Here is a 15236-nt window from a genome sequence, read left to right on the forward strand (position 1 = left end):
CGGAAACCTTACCTTGACAACAAGCACGACAACACCATGCATCAGCAGCTTTAGGTTCTGCGTGGACAAGCACCGCTCCACTGCCACTGCCACTGCACCGCAGACCTCGATTCGACAACAACAATAGCACACCCGTGCACGATGCACACGGTCACAGGCTCCCGCACCCCGCCGCTCGGTCCCGTGTGTGCAGTAGGAGCAACACGAGCACTGCAGAGCGGACAACAGAGGCCCAACTAATCTGATAAGTAAATGGCTCTGACGGCATCAAATGGGGCAGGGGTTTGATTTTTGGTGGCTGCTCTCTCCCCCGATAATGGCTCGCTTGCAAGAGCTGGGATAGGCTGCGAGCCCTGGGTTCGGCCGCGCCGAGGGCATCTGCAATGCAGACAGAACTGTATCTGCAATACCTGCATTGGTGTATAAGGGAGAGCGTGCGTCTACTTTGCAAGGCGCGCTCGGCCGCCGTCCGGCCGGGCCGCCGGCTTATCGAGCCTTGAGCTGCTCCTCGGTGTACCAGTTGAGACCAAGGAGCGCTGGGCAGTGGGTCAGCACTTTGATTTCTACACTATAGGCGACACCACTCACAAGGCTCGTTGAGGTTGAAGTGCTGGTAACCGAGCACCGCGAGCTGAGGGCGAGGTCAGCGGAAGGTCCGATCGCAGGCGTCGGTGCGCGCGAGCGAAGCTGGGAAGCGTGCCTCCCAGCGCACAGCTCACGGCGCGCCCACACACCACACTCACACCTCCAGGATCCGCCGAAAAGTGGTACCCGGCCGCAATGGGGAAGTTGCACCAGCGCGCAATAAAGGCACGGGTAAAGTGGCCGTGGGAGAAGATGATCACGTCGCCGTTCTCCACGCTGTCGGGGTTGGGCGAGGTGTTCTTGGCCTCGGCGTGGATCTTGCGGATGCGCGCGATGACACCGTCGACGCGCGCCGTCATCTGCTCGGGTGTCTCGCCCGGCGTGTCGCCTGGCAGGCAGCTGTGGCGGCGTGTCAGCCAGCCGCGCTCGCGCTGCCGAGGTAGTAGAAGTAGTGCCGGGCGACGTCACCGTGCGACATCGTCACCGTCATGGTCGCCGTCGACACCACCCCCAACCCAACACCCACCCGTCCTTCCAGATCTCCCATCCGGGGTGGTCCTTGCGGATGTCCTTGGTCAACCAGCCCTCGTACTTGCCGTAGTCCCACTCGGCGACCTCGGGCACAGTCTCGACGGCACACGCCTCGGGGAGGTTGTCGCCGAACATGAGCTCAAAGGTGCGGCGGGCACGCTTGCGGGGCGACACGAAGATGTGGCGCAGGTACTTGGGGTGAATGAGCTCTGATGGGTCAGCAGCACGAAGCTCCATACAACCCACTGTCGTCGCCCTCGCCGACGATGCGCGGGCCGGCCTCCTGGATGACGCGCTCGCCGTTGGCCGTCAGCGGGATGTCGGACACGCCGGTCTGGGGTCAGCTGGCTGCTGGCAGAGGCAACCTTACGTGGCGGCCTGGGTCTGTCAGCTGAGATTACTCCAACGCCACAGCTCGACGTACCGTTGATGGACCACTCGGTCTCGCCTGGATGGAGGGAGGACGGATCAGCACAAAAGTCTTCCTCCCCCGGCCGCGGCCCCTTCACCCCACCCCGCACACACAGTTACTAACCGTGGCGGATGAGGTACACCCTCGGCATGCGCTTCTTTTCACCACCGCCCATTATTGTGAGTTGTTGTGTATGTGAGTAGGAAGGATGAGTAGCGAATGTCGACGAAATGTCTGCGTTGGCGACCACCAGACTGACTGGTTGGGGAGGCGTGGGTGGGTGGGTGTGCCTGCTGACTCCGCCCCGGCGGTAGTTGATTCCAACGACGTCATTTGCCAGTCACCATATGGGGGGAGGGAAGAGATTAGACTGGGAGCTGGAAGCATTAGGATTGGACAGCAAAAGGCGGGTAGGTTAGTAGGCCAATTAGACCACCGCAAGACGCTTTAGAAAAAAGCCTGTCACGCCTGCTTGGCAGGTTGGCAGTTGACGGGTCGGCAGACACGAAAGCTAGGCGCCAAGTGATGCCTGCTGGATATACATCTGGAAGAATAGTAAGCTCAAGCAGAATGTAGCGCGCCCAGCCTCGTCGCTAGTGCACGCTTTCCCCTCGCCTTGTTCGCCACGACTCAATTGTCCCCAACCTCCTCATCCCCCCTCTTTGTGGCCAAGCTGCTTTTATTGGAACCACCTCGAGGCCCTTGCGGAGACGATCTGGGATGTCGTCTGGGGCCGCAAACCTTCTTGCCCGGCCATGCTGCTCATTACATGCCGAGGTCAAAGCTTTTGCTCATGTAACTCATGTCTGCCGACTTCCAGAAGCAGCAGACACCGCCGCCCAGTCCTCCTAGAGCCACCCTCGAAATGAGTCCGGGTTTCCAGGTCGCAGGTGGCATGGTAAACGCATGGATCCGTCCGATCCATCCGATCCTTGCTGCTTGCTTCTACTCGGCAGGGAGCTAGCAGCGAGGGACAAGGGCCAGGCCCATGCGTCTCTGGCTTTGTTGGAGCCTGCAGGCTGAATGGCCGATCTCCTCCCCCTGCCTGCATGCTCATTTGGGGTCCGCCGTACGAGTCCCGCGCGAGGATACAAGAGGAAAGTCAGTTCAAACAAACACCCCAGTGTCACTCGACTGGCTGGGCGGCGGTGGCCACCCTGAAAGTTTGCAGGCGGCGACGGTCGCGGGGACGCGGCGCGCACTGCCCGCCTGCCGCGCCGCCCGTCAAATAAAAGGGTGCACTGCGCCCTTACCGGATCGGGTTCAGGGTCAATCAAAAAAATATAGACAACGGCGCGTCGGCCACGCGCGGCGGCGGCAGCAGACGCGCGTGAGAGGCCCTTGTCGTCGTTACAATGCAGCAGCAGCAGCATGGACCCCCACTGCAGCCTGTCCCAAGGCACCTGGCCTTTGTCCCTTTACGTTGTTGGCCCAACACCCCGTACACCCCCCGTTGTACCGTTGTCCTGCTGCCCCGGCGCCACACCTGCCACCGCCCGCTGGCTGGCCACCCACTGCTCTGCCCAACACCCACCCGCCTAACCACAGTCCCCTTTTTCCATCCCTCAAACCCAGCCAGCAATCCAACACAACCCCGCCGCTCCTTTTGACCAACAACATCCTCTACTCTACTATCCATAACCCCCCTCATCACTCCTCTTCGTCTCGACGACGACAACCCGACCTCCCCCTCCTCGCCTACTTCAACCCGCACGACCCTACGCTCGCTGCAAGCTGCCGGCACATTCTTTGGTTCAACCTCACAACACACGACTGCTGCTCTCGACTGTCAACGTGCGGATCAACAAACACCACTAAATTTACAACAACCTTCTACCACCCCCCAACCCAGTCCTTCAACCAACAATGAAGTACTCGTTCGCCACCCTCGCCCTTGCCTCGGTCGCCCTCGCTGCCCAGGTAAGTAGACATGTCGACGCCGACGACGACGGACATGCACACAAGGAGTCGCCCCAGGAAGGGTGTCACGGAGTGATGGAGCGGCAAGGGGTCAAGTCAGGAGCCGACCAACCAGTCAGCCTCCTGCGGCCAACACACGCGTGGCGTTTACGGGAAGACGCGGGCGGGGCTGCGTGATGATCAACCACCGGCGAGTGCACGCGACCTATGCTGTCGTGCACCTCTGCTGCTCTTGATGCGTTGCACTCGTCCCAGCGGCCCCTCGAAACGTTCCGCATGGCCCGATGGGTGCATATGGTGTCGGCTGCGCATCACAGATCCAGCCGCCGCCCGGTTCCCCTTGACGGGCGGCTATGGCTCAACGCCAAAAGGGCTGCTCTCTTCCTGGACTACTTCCTGCCCTCCAGCGCGCCGCGCATTGTCCCTTGTGTTCGGCTGTCCGTCCCTCCGCTGCCCCATGCATGGAAAAACACAGGCTAACCACTCTTACTACAGTCGCCGCTTATCCCTTCGTCGGCTTCGTCGGGCTGCCAGACCTTCCTCGACAAGCTCAACTCGGACACCACGGTCCAGAACTGTGTTAACCCCCTGTTGACTGCCACCAACTCGTTCAACCCCTCTTCGGGTTCGGCCCCCTCTTCCTCGCAGGTCGCCTCGACTCTTGCTACCCTCTGCAAGTCGAGCAACTGCGACTCTACCCTCCGTGACTTCCTGTCCCAGTTCGCCTCGCAGTGCAACTCGGACCTCACCTCGGGCAACAAGGACGTCATTGCCCTCTACGACGCCCTTTACGTCTTCACCCCTCTGAAGGGTGCCGTCTGCGCCATTGACTCGGGAACCCAGAACTACTGTGTCTCGGAGATCCAGAAGGGCGGCAAGGCCTCGCCCTCGGGTGGCGCCTCCCCCTCGGGCCAGGCTGCCCCCGGCCCCGCCAACGCCTCGGTCCACCTTGCCGTTCCCAACTTTGTCCAGGCTTCGCTTGAGTCGTTCAGCAACGTTGTGACCTACGGCAAGCGTGCCGCTGGCTACCTTACCGGCCGCGCCGAGTCTGCCCAGCTTGCGTCGATTGTCACCCCCAACGCCACCACCTACCAGTCGACCAACCTGCCCTTCCTCTTCCTCCAGCCCTCGTTCACCCAGGCCCAGCTCTGCACGCCCTGCACCCGTGAGGTCTTTGTCTCGTACATCTCGTGGGAGTCGAAGCAGCCCTACGTTCTTGGTCTTGCCCAGTCGCCCATCCTCGGTGGCCAGAACAAGCTCTGGGACGCCATCACCAACACCTGCGGCGCCGCCTTTGTCAACGCCATCACAAGCGAGGCCGGTGTCAACCAGGCTGCCAACTCGGGCTCGGGCGCTCTCCAGCGCGTCGGTGTCCCCGCTGTCGGCACCCTTGCCGCTGCTCTCCTTGCCCTTGCCATGGCCTTCTAAAGTGTCTAGCTCGGGCGCCGGCGCCTCTGCGCTTCACACGTGTATCCTTACCAGTACGCAATACTACTACCATTACATCATCCGTTGATGGACTGTTTATTTTCCCAAGGACATTGGATGTCCGGCATTCATGATGTTTATTCTTTCTTCGCTCTATACCCTTGGCGCTGTGGAATGAATCTCTATAAATCTGAGCGGGGCGCGCGCGTGGGGGCGACGGTGGCCGTCGGCCCGAGATCTCGGCGCGCTGGCGCTCGGAGCATGAGTCGTGGACCCAGTGCGCCAGCGCGCGCGTCGCACGTTGCAGTAGCATCGACAACTCATATTGCATGACGCGAGCTCATGTGTGCCTTGGGCAATAAGTGGCAGGGGGTGTAACGGGCCTGAGATTAGGGATGGAGGTGATTACATCGCCACATTGAGCACGAAGCAGCAGCGCTGGGAACGAACCGCGGCGTGCCTGTGAACCACCGACCTGTCGATCTCAGTTGCCTTTGCGTTTGCGTGTCGAACACATCTCGATCCAAGTCTCCACAACATAGCGACCACGATACGGCCGCTCGCCCGCCTCTGCTTACTCGTCTGCGCCGCCCTCGCCTCGCTCTACATCTACCGCGTGCTCCCCCTCCTCCCTTCTCCCTCCCCCACCCCCGACCCCGACCCACACCCCTCCCACACAATGGCATCGCTCAAGCACCTCAAGGTCGTGCCCAAGGAGGCGCACCAGGCGACCGTCATCTTCCTGCATGTGCGTGGCGTGGCGTGGAGGGGTGCAAGCAATGCTGACGTCGCAGGGCCTCGGCGACAGTGGTGTGTAGCTGACTAGCTCGACCTGTTGTGTGCCCAGCTAACCCCCACCCCAGGCCACGGCTGGCTCCCCGTCGCCAAGATGCTGTGGGCGAGCATGCCCAACGTCAAGTGGGTGCTCCCGCATGCGCCCGAGCTGCCCGTGACCCTCAACGGGGGTGAGTGACCCCCGCCGCACCGCGGCGAGCCTGGCCGCAGCTAACCCCACGCCCCGCGCAGGCTACCGCATGCCGGCCTGGTTCGACATCTACACGCTCGACCGCAGCCAGACCCCGCGGCACGAGGACGAGGCGGGCCTCCTCGCTGCCGTGGAGGCGGTCGACAAGCTCATCCAGGCCGAGGTCGACGCCGGCATTCCAGAGGACAAGATTGTGCTCGGCGGCTTCTCGCAGGGCGGCGCGGTGACTGCGCTCTCGCTGCTCCTCGGCAAGCGCAAGCTCGCCGGCTATGTCAGCCTGTCGACGTGGGTGCCGCTCGCGCACAAGGTCGAGGCGCTGGCCCGCAAGGACGCGAACGAGATCCCCGTGTTCTGGGGCCACGGCAAGGACGACCAGGTCGTCGAGTACCAGTGTGAGTGGCGGTTGGACGACGTGTCTCGGCGCACACCGAGCCCACTGTAGAGGTCGCACCGCTCACACCCCCAGGGGGCGTCAAGTCCGTCGAGCTCCTCGAACAGCTCGGCTTCAAGCGCCTGCCTGCCGGCGAGACCTTCGCCCGCCCCGGCCTCCGCTTCGAGTCGTACCCCAACATGGGCCACTCGTCATCACCAAAGGAGATTGAGGACCTGCGCGAGTGGATCACCGCGGCGTTGAAGTAGGATGCGGTGGGGCTCAGGACGGGGTCGGCGCAGTTGACAGCAAAGCTGTGACGCTGTGGCTCCTCTCCCAACGACAAAAGAATAGAAGTGTGGCGAATAATACACGACTGTGCCGCCACGGCCCCGTCTACGCATGCAAACTGTCACATGGCTATATAGTCTACCGCCTAGCACCGCCGGCCGGCGTTGTACACTCCTATCGTTACACTAACTACGCCGCGGCCACCGCCGCGTCGACGCCTCCCTCGGGTATCAGGCCGTCAGCGAGCATGCGCTCGAGCTTGCGGACCTCGTCGGCCGTCTGCGCGCGCGTGAGGGCCTCGAGCACGCGCTTCTTCTCGTCGGGGGTCATGAGGCGGCCCTTTGCGCCAGCGGCTGACAACGACACCTCCTTGCGGACGAGTACCGTGGCGCCGGGGACGGCCGACGTCGTGGGGATGGACAGCTTGGCCGCCAGGGCATTTGGTGCGCCGGTGGTCTCGTCGACGAACAGCGCACGCGCAGCCTCGCGCTCGGCGTCCTTGATCCGCTCAAAGTCCAACGTGTGCAGCGCGCCTTTTGCCGCCTTCCAGATCACAAACGCCCGGTAGTGCTCGTGTTCGGCCACGGGGTTGCCTCTCAACACGAGATGCCGCAGCTGTGGCAGGTCGGCGAGGGGGACGAGGGTCGCCAGCGACGTGATGGCGTTGTTGGTGAGGACTAGTGACGCGAGGTTGGGGATCTGGGTTCGTTAGCAGTGGCTAATGGTCCCATTCTTCGCAGCCACCTACCTGCGCGGGGAGGGAGGGGCTGATGGACGAGATCTGGTTGTTGGCCGCGTGGATGACGGACAATCGTGGCGCTGTGGGTCAGCTGGAACCCTCTCGAGACAGCTCACACAACGGGATGTTGCTCAACGCCGTGATCGAGTTGTCGGTCAGGTTGAGCGTGTCATATGTTCCCTGGTGCGACGCAAGGTTCTCAATGACGGGGATCGCGAGGCCTGAGGTCGTCAGCCAACGTCGGGCGCCACAGCTCACCTCGCAGGTCGAGCTCGCGCTCCTTGAGGGGGTTGAGGTGCTGCAGGAGGGGTCAGTTGTGCCCAGGGAAGGTCAGTGGTGTGTAAGTCCCGACATACTGATTGGGATTTGGAGACGAACTGCGCGTGTCAGGTCATGCCGGCTGGTCTCGCGAGCGCGACGTACCTCTGGAGTGAGCCTCATTGTGGGCTATGCGTGGAGATTTTGGGGCGTTTTGGCTGGAAGGTAGGAGAGATGTGTCGGCGTGTACTGTGCTCTTGCGTATGTGTATGCTGATGATGCCCTATATGCCCTTGTTGTCGACTTGCTCGCTGTTGTTTACTCGTTTGTGACGCAGGTAATGTTGCCTAGAGCTCGAAATCCACTTGAACGAGAGCCGAAGACTCCTCGTGGCCGGCGAGAGGCGGGGAAATCAAAGGTGGCGATGGGACAGAGGCCACGTGGCCATGAAATGCGAGTAGCCTGTTCCATCCCCCCACTTATGGCCGAAACTCGACCCAGCACACTAGCACTAGCACGCGGGTGAGTCCCCAAGCGTTCCAGGTTGCCAGGGAGCGCGGAGGGGCAGCAGGGCAGAGGGGGGGCGCGCGCGGCGCGGGCGACGGGCGGCGGGGCGGCGAAGGGCAGGGCCGGGCTGACTTTTGGCGTCGGGCGTCTGGCCTGCGCGCTATGACAGACAGGACGCACTTAGCACCCACGACAGCCGGCTGGCCAGCCAGAGCTGGCCAGGGGGAGAGAGGGGCACAAGGTCCAGCGAGCCAGAGAGTCGACGCGCGGGTCGGACGGGATGTGACTGCTGCTGCTGGCTGGCTGGCCTGGCTGGCTGGCACGCTGGTCGTCGCCCACACGCGGCACGGCCCACTCCTGCGCCTGGCGTGGCTCCATCCGTTCCCGCGGCCTGCCTCGTCTCAACTGCCAACGCTACAACGACGAGACCACCACCTGCAGCAGCTGCACCACGCACCGCACGCACACTACTCACACACACACACACACACCTACCTCCCAACCACCCCATCCACACACCGGCCACTACCTTCCCTTTCCCCCTTTTAATACCCCTCCCTTCCTCTCCGCACCCCCGACCCCCCTCGCCCATCTACACCCATGGCCGACGCAGCCTACGCCTACGAACCCGCCAACGGCACGCCCGAGCACGTCGCAGAGGCCGCTCAGGCCCACCAGGACGAGGTCGCCGCCGCGTCTCACCAGCAGCAGGCCCCCGTCTCGTACCTCAACGCCGACGGCGCGACCAACGGCACCCACTCGCCCAACCTCAACGGCGATGCCACGTCCAACCACAGCGCCGCTGGCGCCGGCGCCCTCGCCAACGTCCCCACCGTCCTCCGCAAGACGCTCTCGTCCTGGGTCGGTTTCTCAAACCTCCCCAACCAGGTTCACCGCCGCAGTGTCAGGTGAGTTTCCGCTCCGCTGCCACGCGACAACGACGCGTGAAGCAAGGCGTAAACACGCCCGGCTTGACGACGCAACGCACGCGACATGTCGCGCATCCATCTCCACATGCTAACACCCCCCGCAGGCGCGGATTCCAGTTCGTCGCCATGGTTGTCGGTACGTGTCAAGAGGCGGAGGGAAAAGGGTGCCAGCGGGACCGGAGAGGCGCTCACCAAAAGGATGGTCCGTGCTGACGTTTGCGTGTTTCTAGGCGAGTCTGGTCTCGGCAAGTCGACTCTGATCAACACGCTGTTCGAGACCAAGCTGTACCAGCCCAAGGTCATCCCCGACCCCGGAGCTGACCGCGGCAAGACTGTCCAGATCGAGTCCATCTCGGCCGGTGAGTGCTGGCGGCGTCGACGTCGATACCGGCCAAAGCGTACACAGAACCGTGCTCACACCGCATGTAGAGATTGAGGAGAACGGCGTTCGTCTCAAGCTTACCGTCGTCGACACGCCCGGTTTCGGTGACTACGTGAACAACGAGGAGTGGTGAGTAGGGGGACAGGCACTTTTGGCGCGTGCGACACCACGCTAACGCGCCGCGCCCAGCTGGAAGCCCATTGTCGACAACATTGAGGCCCGTTACGATGCCTACCTTGAGCAGGAGAACCGTGTCAACCGCCTCAAGATGACCGACAACCGTGTTCACGCGTGCATCTACTTTATCCAGCCCACTGGCCACGCCCTCAAGCCCATTGACATCGAGTTCCTCAAGCGCCTGCACACCAAGGTCAACCTCATCCCCGTCATTGCCAAGGCCGACACGCTCACCGAGGAGGAGGTCGAGCTCTTCAAGCAGCGCGTTCTCGCCGACATTGAGTACCACGGCATCCGCATCTTCCAGCCCCCCTCGTACGAGAAGGACGACGAGGAGACTGCCCAGGAGAACGACGAGATCATCAGCAAGATTCCCTTTGCTGTTGTCGGTTCCGACAGCGTCGTCCAGGCGCCCGACGGACGCCACGTTCGTGGCCGTTCGTACCCATGGGGTGTCATCGAGGTCGACAACGAGCAGCACTGCGACTTTGTCAAGCTCAGGCAGATGCTCGTCCGCACGCACATGGAGGAGCTCCGTGAGCACACCAACGACGTGCTGTACGAGAACTACCGAACGGACAAGCTCCGTGCCATGGGTGTCGCCCAGGACGAGAGCGTGTTCAAGGAGACGAAGTGAGTGGCGAGGAAAACCCCGGCAATATGTGTCCCCACTAACACCCCCCAGCCCCGCTGTCAAGCAGGCCGAGGAGCGCGCCATGCACGAGGCCAAGCTCGCCAAGATGGAGGCCGAGATGAAGATGGTCTTCCAGCAGAAGGTGCAGGAGAAGGAGCAGAAGCTCAAGCAGTCCGAGGAGGAGCTCTACGCTCGTCACCGCGAGATGAAGGAGGCACTCGAGAAGCAGCGCCTCGAGCTCGAAGACAAGAAGCGGCGTATCGAGAGCGGCCGTCCTCTGACCCCCGAGAAGGGCTCCGTGAGTGTGGCTACAACTTTGATGGAGTGAGTGCTGACACTGTACCAGAAAAAGCGGTTCGGCCTTGGCAAGTAAGCGAGCGCCGTTCGTGTACGGCGGCGGCTCGCGCCTGCCACTCCCCTCTCCCGCCTAGTCTGTGTTTGTCCGCTTCCTCTCCCCGTTACCCCGCGCGCGCCATCTTGTTGCCTAGTGGTGGTGCTTATAGTTGGCGCCTCGACACCTTTTCTTTTTCTCCAAAGTACTTGTTTGATACCCTGGGCCAACTGCGACCAACCCAATCGCATCTAACGACCCCTTTACTCTACCTATGAACCCCGGACTGGTGTAGCTGGTCGGAATGCACATATGACGATTGACGACGCGTCGGTGGGTGGTTGTTGTTGTTGTTGTTGTTGCTTGGACGCGTCGTTGTCGCGTCGCACCCACCCGCCCACGCTGGGTGGGGGTGACTGTTTAAGCATGTTGCGGGAGTGAGATCAGAGTGAGTTTGGTTGTTGCATTGTGGTTCCTGGGTGCCGAGTGTCTCGGAGCGAGCAGCGTCGGGCCAGTCTACTCTAGTTGCTGGTTATGGCAATGCCCCGAAGCAGATGTAAACGACGTGGATAATGCCCGGGCAGGGGGGGTTGTGGCCGGGGCAGGCCACAGAGCAAGATTGGTGGGTCACGTGATGTGCGGCGGAGGTTGAGGTGCGGCTTTCACACGTCTCGGCGAACAGCGGCGAGTATGTAGTATGCATGCTCGGTGCGGGGTGCACACGGCCGCCTCGCGCCGATTAATCGCCCGCACATGCACACCCGAGTGGCAGTCGTGTTGTGGCAGCAGCCAGCCTCATGGAGGTGGCACATCCGAGGCGTCTAGCATCTCCGGGACGGGCGGTACCGAGCGGGCCGTGGGCCGTTTTGCCGGCGGAGTGGGGGGTGCGTGCCAGGCAGGCAGTACGGCGATTGCTGACTTTATACGGTCGGTTGTGCTGACTGTGGCCTGCGAGGTGAAGTACATAACGCCGTGTCGTGTCGTCGCTGCTGCCATTGCTGCTGCTGCTGCATCTTTCCTTTCGACCCTCTCCTCTCTTCACCATACTCCGCCCCACCCCCGCCCTCCTCGTCAAGCACAAAATGCACATCCTCCTCACCGGCGCAACGGGCACGATCGGCTCGCTCACGGCCCAGCGGCTCAGCGAGCACGGCCACACGGTCGTCGCGACCGACGTGCGCCCGTGGTCCGCCGCCCCGAAGACGCCCGCGCTGCCGCCCAACGTGTCGTTCGTCATCGCCGACCTGACGTCCATTGCCCAGGTCGACGGCCTGTTCAAGGACCAGAAGTTCGACGGCGTCATTCACCTCGGCGCGTACCCGTGGCCCCGGGCCGACCTCGACGACCGCGAGCTGTACGCCAACAACTCCGTCTCGAGCTACCTCGTCATGCGCACGGCCGTCAACAACGGCGTCAAGCGCATCGTCCAGGCCTCGAGCGTCAACGCCCTCGGCCTGTCGTACTCGCCTGAGGGGCACAACCTGCACAAGTACGACGAGTTCCCGCTCACCGAGAAATCGGCGAGGAGGCCGGTAAGTCGACCGACGGTCGGTGGGGGGTGATCCGGGGGGGCTGGGGCGGGGTTGGCGTCGTGCTGGCTGGCCTGCTCTGCTCTGTGCTGCCTTGCGATGCTTGCGTCTGCAGCACTGGCTTGGCTCGCCGTGTGGTGTCGCGCACTGGGCGGCCACATCCGTAACATCGGTGTCGACCGCCGAGTGCTGACCCCGGGCCGAGGTCGCCGCGCCCGTGCGGCTGCCACTTGTGCACTCGCCTGCCTCTGCCACACAACACTAACCCCCACACCCCCCCACTCGGCGCTCGCTCCGCTCGCGCCTCGCTCACGCTGCCCAGGAAGACGCCTACGCGCTCACCAAGAAGGAGTGCGAGATCCAGGCCGACTCGCTCGTCCTCTGGGCGCCCGGCACGCGCATCGCCTCGCTCCGCCCGCACATGGTGCGCGACGTGTACGAGCTCGCGTACCCGGACTGCATGGCGCGCGACCACTTTGCCTGGGTGTCGAATGAGGCGTGCGCGAGCGCGTGCGAGCTCGGCCTCACCAGCGAGGGGTGGGACGGCCACGAGGTGTTCAACATTATCGCGCCCGAGCACTGCTGGGAGGGCACGGTCGAGGTGCAGCGCAAGAAGGGCGACGCGGGTGCCGACTTCGGAGTCAAGGGCAGCAACACCCGCCCGACGACGCTCGCGCTCCTCAAGCACTACTGGCCCCATGTCAAGCTCGACGACGCGTACTTTGCCCAGAACCCCTGGCGCAGCGTCTGGAGTGCCGAGAAGGCCGAGAAGCTCCTCGGCTGGAAGCACGACGAGTACCCCGCTACCAAGGCGTAGGGGAGTAGCAACTTGTAGATAAGCAAGCCGATGCATTAGTGGACACTGTGGCACAAGACTGGTGGTAGTATACAACACGTGCATGTGATAGTCTGCTACGTCGATACGTCGTCTACATCTGCCTGCGCTGGCTCTCTGCGCGCGCCTACTCTTCTCTTCCCCCCCCCCCCCCCCTAATCCTCGTCCATTGACTCGTCCCCATCCGCCTCCACGGCCTCATTATGCAGCCGCACCAGCTCGCTCGCCATCCACGGACGCTTCTCCAGCGCCTTGGCAATGTTCGCGCCAAAGTACTCTGCGAGGTCGTCGGGCGACGGTGCCACCGGCACAGAGTCGGCCGGCTTGGGGTTGACCAGCAGAGACAGCGCGCCAAACGTCGCCTTCATGAGCCCCGTCTTGCCCTTGCGGTTGTCGCCGGGGTACAGCACGCCAACAAGGTTGTTGATCACGTCGAGCTTCTCGCCCTTCTCGCCCCACAGCGCCTGACGAACCGTGTTGGCACCGAGCGCGCCAATGCCCAGCACGGCGCCCTCGTAGCGTCCTGCGGGGGGGAAGTCGGCACCAAGGGGCGACGGGAATGGCGAGGACTGCAGTGCGCGAGTGAACGCAGACAGGAGGCCTGGCGGTTAGTTTTGGAATCCAACCTCTAACTCACGAGGAATCAGCCCTGGGTAGCTCTTGCCATACAGCGTGACGAGCTTGGTAAGGACACTGGCTGCACGCGAGCGCAGCTCGGACGGCGTCGGCATCTGGTTTGAGCTTGGTGGGTGCGGGCCAAGGGGGACCGTCAGGAGGATAGAGAGCAGCGGGCCGAGGAACTGGTGAAGATATGGCTCGACAAAGACCACCTCGTTGTCGAGGATGGCCTCGACGACGTCGATGAGGCACCCGATCGTGCCCGTCGCGCCCATGAGCGTCTTGTTGATGCTCTCGGCGACCCAGCGGACGAGGTACGCCAGCACGCCGGCGACCGCGGCGTCGGAGCGCACGCTTGCCAGGGCGGCGATGCGGTGCCGCTCCGCGTCGGGGAACGAGTGCGACTCGGCACCGGGCGGCGGGTTGCCAGGAAGGTGGGGGAGGGCCGACACGGGCGGGACGAGCGCTGCCGTCAGGCGAGTGAAGTAGAGCTGGAGCTCGGTGGTGAGGTGCGTCTTCGCGTTCTGGCGCAGCGCGGCCGAGCCTGTCGTCGGCACTGGGGTGCGGGACGCTGGGATGTCAGTTGAGTCTCATCCGAACTCGGCTCAACTCACGCCCTGCGCGCGAGCTTGGCGGAGGGTTCTCCCCAATCGCAGGCTGCACGCCCTCGACGGCGAGCCAGTGTGCCTTCCACTTGACGCCGGCGCTGTTGCCCAGCGCGGCGGGGAGCGGCTCGCGGAGGTACGTCGCAAAGTCGATCTCGTCGTCAACCTCGTGGTACAGCTGCTGCTGGGGGTTCTGGCCGGCAGACACGGGCACGGCGTGGAACGGCGCCTGGGGCAGGGGCCGTGGGGGAACGAGGACGGGCTGGCGGGTGAGCTAACGTTTCGGCGCGAGTACACCCACCTCGACATTCAGCGCCTCCATCGCATACTCGACGTCCTCGGGCGTCAGGGTGGTGCGCTTGCCGTGCACCATAAACTTCTTGGCCTCCTGCAGCAGAAAGTGCAGGCGGTACTCTACGTCTCCGGCGAGCAGGTCGGCCGCGCCGGGTCCGAGAGGGTCGAGGGGGAGCGACTGGGCGACCTCCTGCTCTGTCAGCGCGGCCTCGGGCACGCACGCACCTGGATCGACTCGGACGGGTAGATGCCCATCATGTGCGGTGCGGGCATGGTGCTTGGAGCTGTGCGCTGGCGGATGCGCGGATGCCGAGGTGTGGAGAGTTGAGGCTTGTTGTGAGTTGGTTGTTCGCTCATTTCGAGACGCGAAACAGGTGGGTGGTGAGCGGGATCAAATTGGACACACTCACTTCGGCGACGGAGCATCTGGACTCCGCGTGTGATGGAACCTATGCGACGCGCGGCGCGCGGTGTGACTCCGCAGCGCATGGCATGCCCGGGATCTTGGCGCGCAGCTGACCAACGCCGCCGGCGTGGAGAGAGCGACCTACTCCGCAGACAGTGCAGCATTCGACGACGCGGGAAGGAGATGCTCCGTGGCGGCGCCAAGCTGCTCCGCGGAGATTAGCCACTGCCCGTGGGCACACCCTGGGAATCGGACCCCACTCCGGATTCCAGACCAGGCTGTTGTTGTTCTTTGTTCCAGCACGTCGTCTTTATCAGCTCGTGGGGAAGCGATATCGTACGTAGCGTACTACGCGTCGTGGCTCCGCGGCCTCCGAGCCGCCGCCGACGGTCACGAAGCTGTTCGAGGTGCTTCGACGGCGGCGGCGGCGACGACTGATGACTGACGACACTGATCATGGCCGAGGCATT

The 15236-nt window shown here is 63.3% G+C and overlaps 6 protein-coding genes across 6 annotated transcripts; 3 read left to right on the plus strand and 3 right to left on the minus strand.

Moving 5' to 3' along the window:
• Positions 1-396: 396 nt before the first annotated feature.
• Positions 397-1744, minus strand: SHB17 (Sedoheptulose 1,7-bisphosphatase). Its single transcript, XM_062775023.1, has 8 exons — positions 1652-1744; positions 1541-1564; positions 1487-1494; positions 1363-1450; positions 1112-1325; positions 744-984; positions 589-631; positions 397-536 (listed from the first exon to the last, which is right to left on the minus strand). The coding sequence occupies exons 1-8, from the start codon at positions 1701-1703 to the stop codon at positions 487-489; spliced, it is 720 nt and encodes a 239-aa protein (XP_062631007.1). The 5' UTR covers positions 1704-1744; the 3' UTR covers positions 397-486.
• A 1201-nt stretch (positions 1745-2945) lies between these two features.
• LOC62_06G008487 (uncharacterized protein) lies at positions 2946-5247 on the plus strand. Its single transcript, XM_062775024.1, has 2 exons — positions 2946-3448; positions 3944-5247. Exons 1-2 carry the CDS (start codon positions 3395-3397, stop codon positions 4874-4876), a joined length of 987 nt encoding a protein of 328 aa, XP_062631008.1. The 5' UTR covers positions 2946-3394; the 3' UTR covers positions 4877-5247.
• Positions 5248-5386: 139 nt separating this feature from the next.
• Positions 5387-6651, plus strand: CNF02430 (Acyl-protein thioesterase 1). Its single transcript, XM_062775025.1, has 5 exons — positions 5387-5624; positions 5671-5686; positions 5740-5841; positions 5903-6253; positions 6328-6651. The coding sequence occupies exons 1-5, from the start codon at positions 5556-5558 to the stop codon at positions 6498-6500; spliced, it is 711 nt and encodes a 236-aa protein (XP_062631009.1). The 5' UTR covers positions 5387-5555; the 3' UTR covers positions 6501-6651.
• lea1 (U2 small nuclear ribonucleoprotein A') lies at positions 6627-7848 on the minus strand. The gene is made up of 6 exons (XM_062775026.1): positions 7685-7848; positions 7618-7638; positions 7520-7559; positions 7378-7482; positions 7271-7341; positions 6627-7221 (listed from the first exon to the last, which is right to left on the minus strand). Exons 1-6 carry the CDS (start codon positions 7700-7702, stop codon positions 6712-6714), a joined length of 765 nt encoding a protein of 254 aa, XP_062631010.1. The 5' UTR covers positions 7703-7848; the 3' UTR covers positions 6627-6711.
• A 601-nt stretch (positions 7849-8449) lies between these two features.
• On the plus strand, positions 8450-10802 carry CDC3 (Cell division control protein 3). The gene is made up of 7 exons (XM_062775027.1): positions 8450-8934; positions 9060-9091; positions 9186-9314; positions 9385-9466; positions 9527-10147; positions 10200-10446; positions 10495-10802. Exons 1-7 carry the CDS (start codon positions 8627-8629, stop codon positions 10519-10521), a joined length of 1446 nt encoding a protein of 481 aa, XP_062631011.1. The 5' UTR covers positions 8450-8626; the 3' UTR covers positions 10522-10802.
• Positions 10803-12998: 2196 nt separating this feature from the next.
• taf6 (Transcription initiation factor TFIID subunit 6) lies at positions 12999-14684 on the minus strand (the record flags this gene model as incomplete). The annotated part of the gene is made up of 5 exons (XM_062775028.1): positions 14586-14684; positions 14368-14550; positions 14076-14328; positions 13481-14032; positions 12999-13444 (listed from the first exon to the last, which is right to left on the minus strand). Exons 1-5 carry the CDS (start codon positions 14631-14633, stop codon positions 12999-13001), a joined length of 1482 nt encoding a protein of 493 aa, XP_062631012.1. The 5' UTR covers positions 14634-14684.
• Between the last annotated feature and the right edge of the window lie 552 nt (positions 14685-15236).

Source organism: Vanrija pseudolonga, chromosome 6 (genome assembly GCF_020906515.1).
Source record: "Vanrija pseudolonga chromosome 6, complete sequence".
Taxonomy (NCBI): domain Eukaryota; kingdom Fungi; phylum Basidiomycota; class Tremellomycetes; order Trichosporonales; family Trichosporonaceae; genus Vanrija; species Vanrija pseudolonga.

Excerpts from the sequence above, each read along its gene's own strand:
- SHB17 (XM_062775023.1), bottom strand. The coding sequence starts at position 1,703 with ATGGGCGGTGGTGAAAAGAAGCGCATGCCGAGGGTGTACCTCATCCGC. Across the intron at positions 985-1,111 it reads TGGGAGATCTGGAAGGACGG|CTGCCTGCCAGGCGACACGC; the intron begins GTGGGTGTTGGG and ends ACGCCGCCACAG. Across the intron at positions 537-588 it reads CTTCAACCTCAACGAGCCTT|CGCTCCTTGGTCTCAACTGG; the intron begins GTGAGTGGTGTC and ends CCCACTGCCCAG.
- LOC62_06G008487 (XM_062775024.1), top strand. The coding sequence starts at position 3,395 with ATGAAGTACTCGTTCGCCACCCTCGCCCTTGCCTCGGTCGCCCTCGCT. Across the intron at positions 3,449-3,943 it reads CGGTCGCCCTCGCTGCCCAG|TCGCCGCTTATCCCTTCGTC; the intron begins GTAAGTAGACAT and ends CTCTTACTACAG.
- CNF02430 (XM_062775025.1), top strand. The coding sequence starts at position 5,556 with ATGGCATCGCTCAAGCACCTCAAGGTCGTGCCCAAGGAGGCGCACCAG. Across the intron at positions 5,842-5,902 it reads GCCCGTGACCCTCAACGGGG|GCTACCGCATGCCGGCCTGG; the intron begins GTGAGTGACCCC and ends CGCCCCGCGCAG. Across the intron at positions 6,254-6,327 it reads CCAGGTCGTCGAGTACCAGT|GGGGCGTCAAGTCCGTCGAG; the intron begins GTGAGTGGCGGT and ends TCACACCCCCAG.
- lea1 (XM_062775026.1), bottom strand. Across the intron at positions 7,483-7,519 it reads GCGCGAGCTCGACCTGCGAG|GCCTCGCGATCCCCGTCATT; the intron begins GTGAGCTGTGGC and ends TGACGACCTCAG. Across the intron at positions 7,222-7,270 it reads GCCCCTCCCTCCCCGCGCAG|ATCCCCAACCTCGCGTCACT; the intron begins GTAGGTGGCTGC and ends TAACGAACCCAG.
- CDC3 (XM_062775027.1), top strand. The coding sequence starts at position 8,627 with ATGGCCGACGCAGCCTACGCCTACGAACCCGCCAACGGCACGCCCGAG. Across the intron at positions 9,092-9,185 it reads GTTCGTCGCCATGGTTGTCG|GCGAGTCTGGTCTCGGCAAG; the intron begins GTACGTGTCAAG and ends GCGTGTTTCTAG. Across the intron at positions 9,315-9,384 it reads GATCGAGTCCATCTCGGCCG|AGATTGAGGAGAACGGCGTT; the intron begins GTGAGTGCTGGC and ends CACCGCATGTAG.